General features: G+C 36.9%; 1 protein-coding gene across 5 annotated transcripts in view; it reads left to right on the plus strand.

Annotated features, from left to right (window-relative positions):
* LOC107712808 (ras suppressor protein 1) overlaps window positions 1–11,680 on the plus strand; it is a 35,886-nt gene extending 24,206 nt beyond the window's left edge. For 2 of the 5 annotated variants that reach the window (XM_016518143.1, XM_016518142.1), the window contains exon 9: window positions 10,625–11,679. In XM_016518143.1, the coding sequence (XP_016373629.1) occupies window positions 10,625–10,727 (103 nt within the window). In that variant the 3' untranslated portion in view covers window positions 10,728–11,679. Of the gene's footprint in view, window positions 1–10,624 lie in introns of all 5 variants that reach the window. The other 3 variants (XR_001636831.1, XM_016518141.1, XM_016518140.1) reach the window with 3 other exon arrangements.
* The last annotated feature ends 1,763 nt before the right edge of the window (window positions 11,681–13,443 follow it).

The following is a 13,443-nucleotide window of genomic DNA, read 5'->3' on the forward strand; positions in this document are numbered from 1 at the left end:
ATTTCATTTCCATTTTGTATGTTGAAGTACTGAAATAACTCAAATTAAATAAAACTAAAACTTAATAAAAAACCTATATAGACATAATAAAAAACTAATAAAATGACAACATTACTACAACTGTAACTAAAACTAAAATAGATAACTAATACAAACTGAGCCAAACACACATGCTAAAATAACAACAACTTACTGACACATAGTAAGAAATGGTTATAAAAAAATGGTTATATTTCCATTTGTTTTAGTAATTTTGTTACTTCAGATATTTCAGGCAAGTTGTTCATCAAATTTTTATATTAGTTATGTTTATATTTATTTCAATCAACGAAAACAGTTTAGAATAGCTTTGTTATCATTGATAAAACCGAAAAACCCTTCATCTGCTGACGTTTTTGTCAGTAATTTTATTGCTGAGATAACTGCTGAGAGCGCTGATAATTTACTCTGAGTATAAACGGAGAACATGACAGCATAGTGCCACTAATGTGATGTAAAAGATCTGTTATCATAACAGGATTAAAGCTTTTTAGATATATCAACTCTGAAATACTCTCGAGATGGACTGATTATATGGGTTACTGTCTGTATAAACCATGAAGCCACTTGATTTTCAACTGCAGTTTCACTAACACAAAATGACTTCTTGTATTTGTTTTTGTCTAAAGCTGCTGATCCGCTTATGATTGATTGAATACTCGGATGCATTTTCTGATCGTTATGCACTGAAATGCTTCCAGGCCGTCATAGCTCTTAAATCTCAATTGCAATTAGTTTGAATTTGGAAAAGTTCTATGAGTTTAGAATGACATGATAGTGAGTTAACAGGGATTTTCATTTTATGCGTGAACCATTTCTTTAGCCCTAAGTTACTCCAGCGGATGTGGCGTGGTAGTGTGTGCTGTATATGTTCTGAACACTAAAGCAGTGAGTTTATGTGAGTTAAATCCTGCATATTTTCACAGACAGACTCTTTCCTTGCCATATTCTCTCTAATTATATTCATGCACTGCTGCTTTCTCAGTCCGTGCCCTATTGCAATAGAACTGACACCAGGTTTCTCATAATGCCTCTTACAGTCGTGCAGTTTAAAGGGGGAAAGAGCCAGCAGGTGCCCACTCTTGTGTCTCTGGATCAGCTGGACGTAATGACTCGCAGTGGTCCTTCTTCTCTTTGTGTTGTGTTTATGAGCCCAAAATGAAATGCAAACTAGGCTCATATGTTCGTTTGTATAATATTTTATTACCAGAACTGGTTTATTTATTGTCTAAAAAAAGTGTCTAATTTTCAGACTAATGAGACAGGAAGTGTTTTTGTTTGGTAGAATCTCTGAAGCTCTGTCTGTGTCATCAACATGAGTTTAACTGTGAATTCCAGCAACACTTGCTTAACTGTAGACAGAGCACAACTAGCTAGATACTGGATAGAGATATATCGGCCATTCGGCTATGGGATATTTAATTGTGCACGCTCATTTCTCCTGTTTTTAACCTTTAGATTACCATTGCCAATCTCAAAATGAATATCTGGCAAATCTCAAAATGAATATCTATTTTTTGTACATTATAATGTAGTGTTGCCTAAATTCACTTGTAGCATTTTAAATGGTTTATACCAGTGTTTCCCAACCTTTCTTTAGTCGCGGCACCCTTTGGAAATTTTAACAAATTTGTGGCACCCTACAAAATTAATTTTGTCACAATATTTGAATTTCTAACTTCGATATGATACTTTGAAAAGTATAGATATTCGGTACAGCAGGGAAGAACTGCAGAATATACTGACATACAGATATTTTTAATATTATTAAAAAAATGTGTCCATCAATGGTGGCAATCAGTAGGCTAATTTCTAATGAAAAGACCAATTTATATGACATATTTTAATGTAGGCTTTTATTCATATGTAAACATTGTGAGCTAGCTAGTTATAATGGTAATTAAACAAAGTTTTGATTTTACAGCTGGGTAATTTTGTTGCAGTAGCACGAGATAGCTTGATTTAAAACTTTGAATTGAATAAAAAATGACAAGGAGGCTAAGCAGTTAATAATAAAATAAGAACAAATAAAGAGATTACTAATGATAGCACAAATAAAAAAAAATCACGATAGGCCTACAAATGAAATAAATTGCTTTTTAGTTTTTTAGGTAGGTCTAACACGCAGTAGGGCTATTAAGAGATTTTTTATTTTTTTTGCCAATTATCCAAATAATGTTTAATCCTAGAAAGCTATTATTATCAGAGGACACGTGAGCATAACGGTTAGCAGATCAATGAATGAGAGGGCAGCATTACCAGAGTTGCCCATTTACCACACCTTGTTACAGCACAGTAGGGCTATTGCAAACAGAAACAATACTGTACTACATAGATGATTCCTGTCAGCTCGATTTTTGAGTGGACTTTGCTGTTCCGATGAGCATGAACGGTATATGAGTGGAGCACTCACACCATAGATCAGTGTTGCAAAGTACACAGTTTTACAGCAGATTGGGCTACTTTTACACTGTTGCCACAGGTTAAAGAGATCTAGTTTTGAATAGCAATTGGGCTGGATCTGTTTTGCAGACCTGGCAACCCCAACATAGATTTATGTACATAGATGCCTCATTATCGGCTGTTTCTATTGGCCGCTATACATAAGCCATCCACCACATTGGAACAGTCAAAGCTGGTCTCTGAACACTCGAGAGCAATGCTATGTGCGTTGCCATAGTTTAAAAGTCTGTAATACTGAGTAAATACATATAAAAACAAAAACCAACACATTCTCACCTGTGAAAGTTTATCCCATTTCTTCTGAAATTTGAATCTCGGTTGTTTTTTGCGCAATGTTGTGAAATCTCATTGACTTTTACTGTGTGTGATGACATGTTGACCGTTCCATGATGCTGGCCATGTCAAATGTGGAGCGGTCAAATGTGGCATCTACATACATATCTATGGTTTAAACAGCCGTGAAGCTTGTTTGATTCAGTCAGGTTGGGAAGCCTACTATAAACCAACAGTGGCGTGACTAACTGTAAGAGTTTAGTTCAGTCTGTGTATGTGTGTGTGTGTGTGTGTGTGTGTGTGTGTGTGTTGTGCATTCTGGTCTGTATTTGTGTTCTTCATCTCTAGGTTCTGGAGGTTTTAAAGGTTGAACGCAATTCCATCACTCCTCATTAGTTTGGGCTCACAGACAGGAACTCCTGCTAGAGTTTATCAATAAAATTTCACGTTAACAGCCCAAACTCAGCACAGCCTTCTGCTTACTGTTCACCCCGGCTTAGACAGTGCTGGGTAACCTCTCAGCCAAGCAATGAATGATTCATAAAACATTCATCTTGTAGATGATCCAATGTAGCATACATGTATAAACAGGGTACAAAAGTGGTGGTAAAGACTGCTGCGATTGGCTGTCTCGTGTCTTTGCAGTAATGGGGCATCAGGGGAGAGATCAGTTATGAGCCGCTCTGCCGCCCGTTCACCATCCGTCTTCATTATTGTCATTTACTCTCATTTAGCTGGTGCATGGATTTCCGTTGGGCCTGTCAGTATGGATAGTGTTTTATACTGAGATGAGTGTAGTGATTGTGTGTTTGTGTTCAAAGAAGTTTAGCTGTGGCATTCTTTGTGTTAAACAGTGGTTAAGGGTACAAGAAATGATCTGTCATGTGCCAGTGATGTGCTTCCTCAGCCTTTTTCTCTGTGTCTCTCTCCCTACATGCTTTAAAAGTACTTTTTCTTACTTTTAAATTTTTCCAATCTCCCATAACCCTGCTTTTCAGTTACAGAGTATATCAGTGTTGGAAAGTAATTAACAAATGTTGAGGAAAAGAATCTGAAAGTCTGATTCATTTGAGTAAATCGGTTTGTTCATTTAACTGGGAAAGTTTGATTCGTTTTAGTGAATCCGTACGTTTGAACGGTTTATGCTAAATTAATTTCATTTGAGATTGAGACGTGTTGTTTTTGTGATATAATCATCTTATATCATTCACATGCATATTTATGATATTTATATTTATGATATTTATATACCAAAAAATCTTGTTAGGCGTATTTAAAACATGAATCATTTGATGACATATTAAAAGACTCTATTTAAGCATCACAGTGCAGCCCTCAAATATCAATTCATTTTAATTTTTTAATCTTTATACTTTGCTAATGTCCTTCAAACCACTATGTTTTCCAATTTGCCAGCAAGAAGTTTTTGTAAATAAAGTGAAAATCATTTAAAATTTATTAAAACGTAGTATGATCATATATTCTTATTTGTATTTTAATAAGTACAGGTCAGAATAAGTATGTTGTTTCATTTTACATAAATATATGTGTTACACTGAATGACCATGGTTTGTTACTCTGAATGACGATTTGCCAAAAAGAGAGATAACGTTGCCATTGTTCCCATAACTGAAATATTTTTAGTATTAATCTGTGTCATTAAATTAGTTTTAATAATAATCCTGAGTAAATGACTGCAGAAACAGATGTTGAAATATAATAAGCATTTTCCTGATGCTCCCCTGCCATGCTTGCTTAGCTTGTCACTTTGTTTCTGACTTGCTCGGCCTCAAAAATTCCTGCTTGCAGCCACATTTATTAATACTTTCTGTTTGCAAACATAAATGACATTATCAGGATGAGTATTTGGGGTGGGCCTCAGTGATCTCTCTTGAACTACTGACATACTGTAGTGAGGGGGTCTCTCTGCCCAGAAATATTGGCAAGGTATTATTCCAACAATTACAATCCTCAATTATATATTATTTTAGATATATTTACAATATACATGTACTTTATAAGTTTGTTATTTGTAAGTTATGTGTTATATTTTTACATAATTTATATATTACAATAAATCACATCTCATTTGAGTGGACGTTTAGTGTATAAATGAAATATATTGTGTGAGTATGTAATACATAATTATTTTATTTTTATATATAAATTTATGTATGTATGTGTGTGTGTGTGTGTATGCATGTGTATATATATATGTATATATGTTATATATTTACATAATTTATATATTTTTACATGATATGTTATATGTTACATGTTATATATTTTATTTATAATATCTATTTAGGTCCCGTTTGTAATCCATGAGTCTGGGAATCCTTTACCTGATCTCATTCTCTACAATCTCAGATCTCCTGTAATGCAATAGCAGCTGAAACATCATTTACAAATTACCTCCAACCTCAATGACCGATCAATGATCCACAAGTCACCCGCACATTTATCATTAATTCATTCCCTCTCACCTCTGACACACCTGAACATGCTTTGAAAGCCACTCTGCAGAAACACACCGTCTCTGACACACACACACACACACACACACACACACACACTTATGACCGGCCGCCATGAGGAAAGCAGATAAATGGGGGATAAATCTTTGTGTTTACTCTGTAGCCTCTCAGCACTGCAATGCTGCTGTGGTAACATGGTTTCACAGACCAGGGCAAGATTTTCTCATCATTTCCAGACTACAGGTTTGAAGATATGCAGTTATATCAATATATAAAGAGTCAAATCACAGCTTCATGTGACAGTTTCCCTTTTAAAGATAACTGCAACATTAGCTCTGCATTTATCAGGCAATAATTTTGTTCTTTCTCCAGCTAATGTATCTGTTATAATACTCATGCTATCATTCACCCTCTCATGTCCTACATTCTTTCTTATTTAGATGATGCCAATATGTCATTATTGTGTTAAATTAAATGATTTCAATGTTTTATAAGTTGAGGAGTAAGAGAGTTCTGTTTGTAGTAAATTGGTTTGTTCCAATAGTTAATTTGTTTGATTAACTCATGTAAATTACATCAAATGTTTTTGAAAAAGTTATTTTTTACAGTAGAGTGATTTTTAAACACTTGCAAATCAGTTTGACCAACTCATTTAAAATAATGATTTGTTCAGGAATCAAAATAAGTTATTTAAAAAGGATTCAAGACCGTAGTTGATCAGGGATGAGTTTGGTTGTTGGACAGGATTCTGACGCGGTCTTTGGTCAGTTGATGACAGCATTACGAACCCTTCACAGGTTGATCTTTAGACGTTGTGTTAGATGCGTTGGGAGTTTCTCTCAGCGTTGTCTTCCTGCCAGAGGGTCCGTCAAGGATGCGGGACACTGACAGAGAGAGAACGGCTATCAGATTCAGCTCACACTCCCCTGCATATCAGCCTCCTGTAAAACAGCCCAATTTAGCCCTGACACCAGCGCAAACATCTGCGCGCATCTGTCAACACTGATTCCTTCAGTCAGCTCAGAAACAGCTCACAGTCTGCGCACATACATACACAGCTTTCTTTCATGGACGCATGAGCTCACTAACATGCTCTCCACATCCTTCTGCATATGTCATCATATCATGAAAATAAAAAAGGTGAACACTTTTTTTTTTTAAAGTCACCTGATCTTTAAATTACCTTTTTGTTTGGTTCTGACAGTTACAGATGTTTAATTAAAATACTTGATTAAATACATAAAGGGTTAGTTCACCCAAAAATGAAAATCAGCCTGTGTTTTACTCACCCTCAAAGCATCCTAGGTGTATGTGACTTTCTTCTTTCAGACGAATCCAATCGGAGTTATATTAAAAATTGTACTGGCCCTTCCAAGCCTTTCAATGGGGAAACAGTTCAGAAGACGTGAAATAAAGTGCGTGCATCCGTAATAAAACGTCCCTCACACGGCTCCGCTCCGGGGGGTGAATAAAGGCCTCCTGTAGCGAATCCATGCATTTTTGTAAGACAAATATCCATATTTCAAATGTAATAAACACTTTTTTTCTCACTTCCGCTGACTGTCGTATGCGGAAGCCGTTCCGGTGGATGACGTAAGACGTCGCCGTTGGGTGATTAGTGACGAATGCGGAGACAAAACAAAAGAAAACGCGTTCACGAATTAGAAGTAGAAAACGAGGATTTGTAAAGAAGAATGCCAGAGGATTTCGATATAAGCCAAGAGGAGACTGGTTTTCCTTTGCTAAAGTAAGGAAACTTTGTTTTCTTTGCTCCTGCATTTCTCAGTGGCGTGCGCACGACGCACACGTGCTACGTCATCCGCCTGAACGTCTTCCACGTACCACAGTTTAATCAGCGTTTCCTGTCTTTGCATCATATCAATTAAAATGGCAAAAAGAACACAAATATATCAAATGAAATGCGTTTAGTTTTTGTATACATATTTTGAATGTAGATTTACTTTATGTATACGTTTATGGAAGCCCATAATCCTCCAGTCTCTTAGTCATATTACAAGGACAGTTATGTGAATTATTGAATTTTCATTGTATTTTTATGGTACTTTTTTGTGTTGTTTTTTCTATTTTTACATTATTTTATTATATTTTATTTGTTTTTATTTTGTGTTTTGTATTTTGTATTTTTTTATTTTAGTTTGCGTTTATTTTATTTAGTTGTATTTTTATTGTATTTCATTTACTTTTATTTTGTCTTATTTTACATGTATTGTATTGTATTTTATTTTGTCTTCTATTTTATTTAATTATATTTTATTTCATTTTACTTTTATTGTATTTTTTTTACTTTATTTTATCATTTCATTTTATTTGTATTTTAATTTATTACTGAATATATTCCACACCATCAGCAATACAATGGCATCATTATGGGACAGCAGATAAAAATTAGCCATATTGGCTGAATCTGGCACATTTGTTTTAACTTGATGTGTTAATTAATGTGTATTGTCCCTGTCAGACAGTCTAGATGGTTAATATTGTTGGTGTATTTTTTGCAGTGGTTTCTTTCTCTTCTTTCCTGTAAGTGAAAGTGGTTTCACATTCCATATATCTCGATCACCAAACACTGAATTAAACATAAGAAGACATGCTTTACAAACCAGCACATGCACATAGTTCACAGTCAGTGCTAATTTTTGCGAGCAGTGCAGTTTTTTTTAATGTGAAGTGTTTTCTTTTTTTTTTTCTTGCATGTGAGATAAAAAGCTGTATTTGAGGTTTCTGATTTTTCTGTACTCTGAGAGTCCATAGGGACTTGAGTAGTGCCTCCCTGCTGGGCTCTTGCCTCTGCGCCTGGCTGGGCAGCTCCAGAGGAGGCAGGAAAGAACGGGAACCTCCGGCCCCCAAGGGAAGAACCTCAGACAGGACCACACAGATGGACAGGCAGCTTAGTGCTTAAGAGAGATACGAAGAGACAGAATGAACGAGAGAGACTGACTGACTCGTTGATAAGAGAAGAGCTCAGCCTGTCTGCCCAAACAAGTCACAAAACTATACAAGACAAATGCAGATTATGTACTCACTTAGTGGGAGAAAATGTTTTCATTTTGCAAAACTGCTTTGCTCTGTTCTTGGATTGTGGCAAATTGGTTGAAGATCTGAGTTTGTTGCTGAAAGGTTATAGGTTCAAACTCTGAAAAGAGCAGTCCGTCTGACGTCAAAGATGTTAAAAGTAAAATGTATACTGTAGGTCACTTTGCATAAAGCAACTGCTTACAGAAAGAATATTTAGTGTCTTCCTCTTACGATGTAATTAAAGTGACTCAAACACGCTGAGAGCTGGGCTGAGAACGAGAGCTGAGAGCTCTCTAAGCTAGGGCCGTGTGTGGTCCTTTGTAAATATTTGATATGAACTTTAGTCATGAATCTGAGCTGCCGCTTGACATTTCACTGCACTGCTATTAGAATTCTCCCTCAAATAGTATTATTTAATTACACTTGGGAATATGGTCCAGGCATGCTAGGTGTAGAGCCGCTAACTAACGCTATGTCAACATCCAATCAGGGATAAGTATTAATGAGGTAATGGAAACAGCAGTCAGGACTGCTGTAAAGATGAAAGCTGTGTACCAAAACCTAGTGAGCTCAGCTGCCTACCTAGACAGCATTTTTATGGAATACTTCACCAAAATATGAAAATTGTTACCCCAATGTTGTTCCAAACCTGCAGGACTTCAAAAGACAGTTTTGAAGAACGCTGGAGCCCATACTATGGAAGCCCATTTCAGATAAAGTCGAAATTGTGAAATTATGATATAGAATGTAATTAAAATAATTCTAACTAATTATTCTAATTATGACATGAAGTCAGTTATTACATAAAAAGTCCAGATTTTGTCACAATTATGACTTATTTCATCATTTTGATTTGACATAATTGTTTATCTCATAAATGTGACTTTGTCTCATAGCGATTTAATATGTCATAATTTTGACTTTTTCCCCTCATAATTATGACTTAGTATTTTAGAACATCCACTTTGTCATAAATAATTATGATTTACCAAAGCATGATTTTCTTTTTCTTATGTGGCTTCCATATCTTAATTGTAGACTCTAGATTTGAATGGACAAAAAACACTTGAGACAAAGTAACTCGTGTTCCACAAAAGAAAGAAAGTAATACAGGGAAGACAATAAGGAAGAAAAGTCAGTCACAATTTCCAGTTCCAGTCCACTGTAAGGACTGGAAGCCCCACCTTTCAGTTAAAGGAGCCAATGGTTTTATATATAGTTTGTAGCCTGACTTTATCTCATTATTTTGACTTTTTATCTCATTGTTTTTATTTCAATTTCATTTTTTATCATTTTTTATTTCAATTTTGTCTTCTCATTGTTTAATCTCATAATTTTTTTTATCTCATTGTTTTTATCTAATAATTTGTCTATCTCATTTTTATCTCATAATTTTGACATCATAATGGTCTTTTTATCTTGTAATTTTGACTTTATATTTCATAATTATGACTTAGTATCTGTTATAATTTTCACTTTTTTTGTCACTAAGACAAAATATCTTGTTTCATATTCCACAGAAGAAATTCAGGGAAGACAACAAGGAAGAAAAGCTAGTTGTAATGTCCAGTTCATGCTGACTTTAAGGACTGGAAGCCCTGCCTTTCAGTTAAAGGAGCCAATGGCCTTTTTGATAGAGTTTGTAGCCTGATTTTTTCTTTTATTTATTTATTTTTTGAGTAAGAGGGACAGAATGTTTTATTGTTGTTTTATCGCCCTTTCTCAAATCAGGTTGATGGGAACAAGTACAGTATGCCTAGAAAGTAGCTGCCTAGGGACATAACCAAGATGCCAGAGAGACTTTGGTAAAGTGTTCGAAATCTGATTCATTTTAGGGTGCTGCTTATGTAGGCAGTGTATCGCAAAGCAGCTCACAAGGTTTTGGTACAGAGCCAATGAATCCTGCCTCCATAATACACATGGTCACTCTCGTTCACTTCAAGTCTCTTCCTTACTCTCTCTCTCTCTCTCTGTCTTTTCCCTCGTATCACTGAACCCAGCCTTTGGGTGCTGCTGAAATAGAGAGGGACCACTGGACTGGAAATTGCTCTCCTTACATGTCCCCTCTCCCTCTCTCTCTCCCTCTCTGTGTGTAGGGTGGTTGTGGATAATTGTCTCTCTGTGCCATACACAGCTGTAGCCGAGGGGTGTTGGACAGCACAGAGAGTTCAGTGTCCCAGTGGGGGACCCATCAGTGTGTTGGACTCAATTAATCCTCTTTCAGCTGGTTAACACTAAAAATATAACTCCTCATCCTCGCTACTCTGTATTCAAGACTTTTGCAGAAACAACAAACGGCCAGGTGTGATCACACAATGTCTGTTTGTGTTTTGCAGCCTTTACGGGCGACACTTGCAGGCCAACCCAGAGGCGCCCAAAAAGAATGCCGACAAATCCAAGAAGATCAGCCGCAAGCCGCTGGCGGCCAAGAACAAGTAAAGCAGAGGGCGACGAAGAGCTGATCCGACCATCCGAGATGAACCTCACTGCATGTGCCTTTCCATTTGACATTTATTTAGAAAATATATTTTATATTGCTTCAGTATTACGTTAATCATGTAACCTCCAAATGGCTCCACTCTTGATACGCCTCAACTATTTTTTCCAAGTGCCCTTCTTGTCCAATGCCACTTTTTGCCTTCAAAGTGTCGCTTCTGTCAAGTCAGACCTGCATTGGGTGATAATCAGCTTTTCTGAACGTGTTTGTTGTGTCTCTTTAGAGAAACGGTGGGAGTTTTGTCCTAATCGACCATCCAGACGAGGAGAGCGGTGAATTTTGGGAAGTGGTGACGAGCATTTTGTAACCGTAGAGGGATTTAGCAGGAGTTTTGGGGTCTTAGTGGAGTCTGAGCAGGATTGTGTCAGGTCTCCGGGGGGAAACCGCTGACTGCTTCCTCTGTCTCTTAATGACAGATATGAATGGCTGCAAACGGGAGTTTCAGATGGTACACAGCAGATACCAGACAGAAACACCCCGGTGGCCATTTGAGAGGGTCAACAAGATATTGCAACAAATGGTGTTCTCTGAAGCGGTTGGCCATTGTTTCCTACTGTGTATTCTAGTTAACATGATGGTGCAACTTTTTACAGAACAATATACAGTAGTGTTTGTAAAGAACCAGTTTCTTGAACCGGTAAATCATTCAATAATTGTCATTTCTGCCATTATAGCATTCACTATAGCTTTAGGTTGCGTACACTAACATCTTCTAAATCTTCAAAGCTTGGCTGAATTTGAAGTTTTATTTTTTTATGGATGTGTTATTCCTTATTTTTAAAACTCACAAGCTGTTTCGTTGCAATTACATTTATATTTGTAATATTTTAATGTTTTATCATGTGCACACAATGCAGTTGTGCTATGTACTTCATTTTTGACATTGAAATAAAGTCAGCATTTTGTTGGACGATTCAGTTTTTTCTTTCAGCAGTTGATAAGTTGAAAAGACCTTGGAATGGCAAGGCAAAATCTTCTCAAATGTGTACTTCAGTTTAAAAGTTTAGATTGGTAATTATTGTTTGAAAGAAATCTCTTATGCTCACCAAGGCTGCATTTATTTGTTTTAAATTACAGTAAAAAAGAGTAATATTTTGAAATAATAATACAATTCAAAATAACTGTTTTCTATTTGAATATATTATAAAATGTAATTTATTCCTGTGATGCAAAGCTGAATTTTCAGCATCCATTGCTCCAGTCGTCACATGATCATTCAGAAATCATTCTTATTATTATCAAAGTTGAAAACCGTTTTTCTGCGCAATACTTTTGTGTAAACCATTTTTTCCAGGACTCTTTCAAAAGAACAGTATGTATTTGAATCCTTTTTTTTTCTAACAGTGTTAAAGTTCTTACTGTGACACTGGAGACTAAAAATTAGAAGCATGTATTTTCTATTTTTGGAAATTTCCAACAATCTGAAGTCTTAAGTGCTCGGAAGATAAGTTAAAGTTTGAAGCTCCTTGCTAGAAAGTTCTGAAGCGAATGCTAGATTTGCAGGGTGTGATCTGAAACCGCTACAGAGGATCATCACATCTAAAAACGATCTTCCCATCGGAGGCCCTGTCATGGTTCGGACCACCTCCGTGACAGGAGATCAGGGGTAAAGGAGCTGACCTTTCAATGCTGTGAGTCAGATGATGATGGGGTGTGCGCTTGTGTTTGTAGAAGGTCTATGATAGCCGCATGGGATTTCCTGTCTCTCTTTGCAAATATTCTGCTCACTTTATTATTACCCCATCCAGACGCCGCTGTCCTTCTCGTTCACACTCCCAGCAGGCACATCTGTCCCGCACACGTTCGCCCCAATACACTTTCCTCTTGCGCTCAGCAGGAACATCTGTCCATGGCAAAGTCCACACCGCGTACCGAACCTCTTCCACTCTTCAACTGTCTCGCGACCCCTTGAATTCTTCATCCACTTTCGAAAGTTTTCTTTGGATTCCAAACGATGAGAGGTGTGGTTTGTAAAAGTTTTCCACAAACTGTTGGACATTCATTATGGACGTCTTCAGCCGGAGAAGCGATTATTTAGATCCCGACCCGAGCTTGTCCCATCCTTCTGCCAGCGTCGATAGAAAGTGGGACGTTGAAGTTAAAAATGAGTCCGAATGGCAATGGATCACCATGCGCCGACAATTACTCACTGACCTTTCAGAGGAATCCTTGAGTGTCTTTTTCTTTTCCTTGAGATACAGACTTGTAGCGATTTTGCTTGGCTTGATTACTTTTTTTGTTTGTTTAGTTTGTTTTATCACCCTGTTTAAAATTATTTCTCGTTGGCGTACTCTCTATGCAGCTCATACGCTGAAGGGCATTACGGCCCTCGCTAACCGAGGTCATTGATTTTTGCTGCTTGATTTATGGGGCGAGGGAAACTCCTCTGGAGAGCAAGTCCCATGCCGAGCAATGAAATGGCATCGTCGAAGACACTGTTGATCCTAGACTTTCATCAAGCGCTCAGGGTAAGCAGTAGTGGCCCATTGTGTTGTCCGGAGATAATTGGATGTGTTCAAGACCTCGCTGTGTCAAAACTTGGAACAATACAGCAGATTCGGTGCCAATGGTGCAACCAGTCCATCTAAACAATAATCACGCGAAACGGAGGTTGCTAACTAACTAACCTGTTGAAATCTTGAGAGGTGCACCTCAACT

Source organism: Sinocyclocheilus rhinocerous, unplaced genomic scaffold, assembly GCF_001515625.1.
Source record: "Sinocyclocheilus rhinocerous isolate Xijiao unplaced genomic scaffold, SAMN03320098_v1.1 scaffold1740, whole genome shotgun sequence".
Taxonomy (NCBI): domain Eukaryota; kingdom Metazoa; phylum Chordata; class Actinopteri; order Cypriniformes; family Cyprinidae; genus Sinocyclocheilus; species Sinocyclocheilus rhinocerous.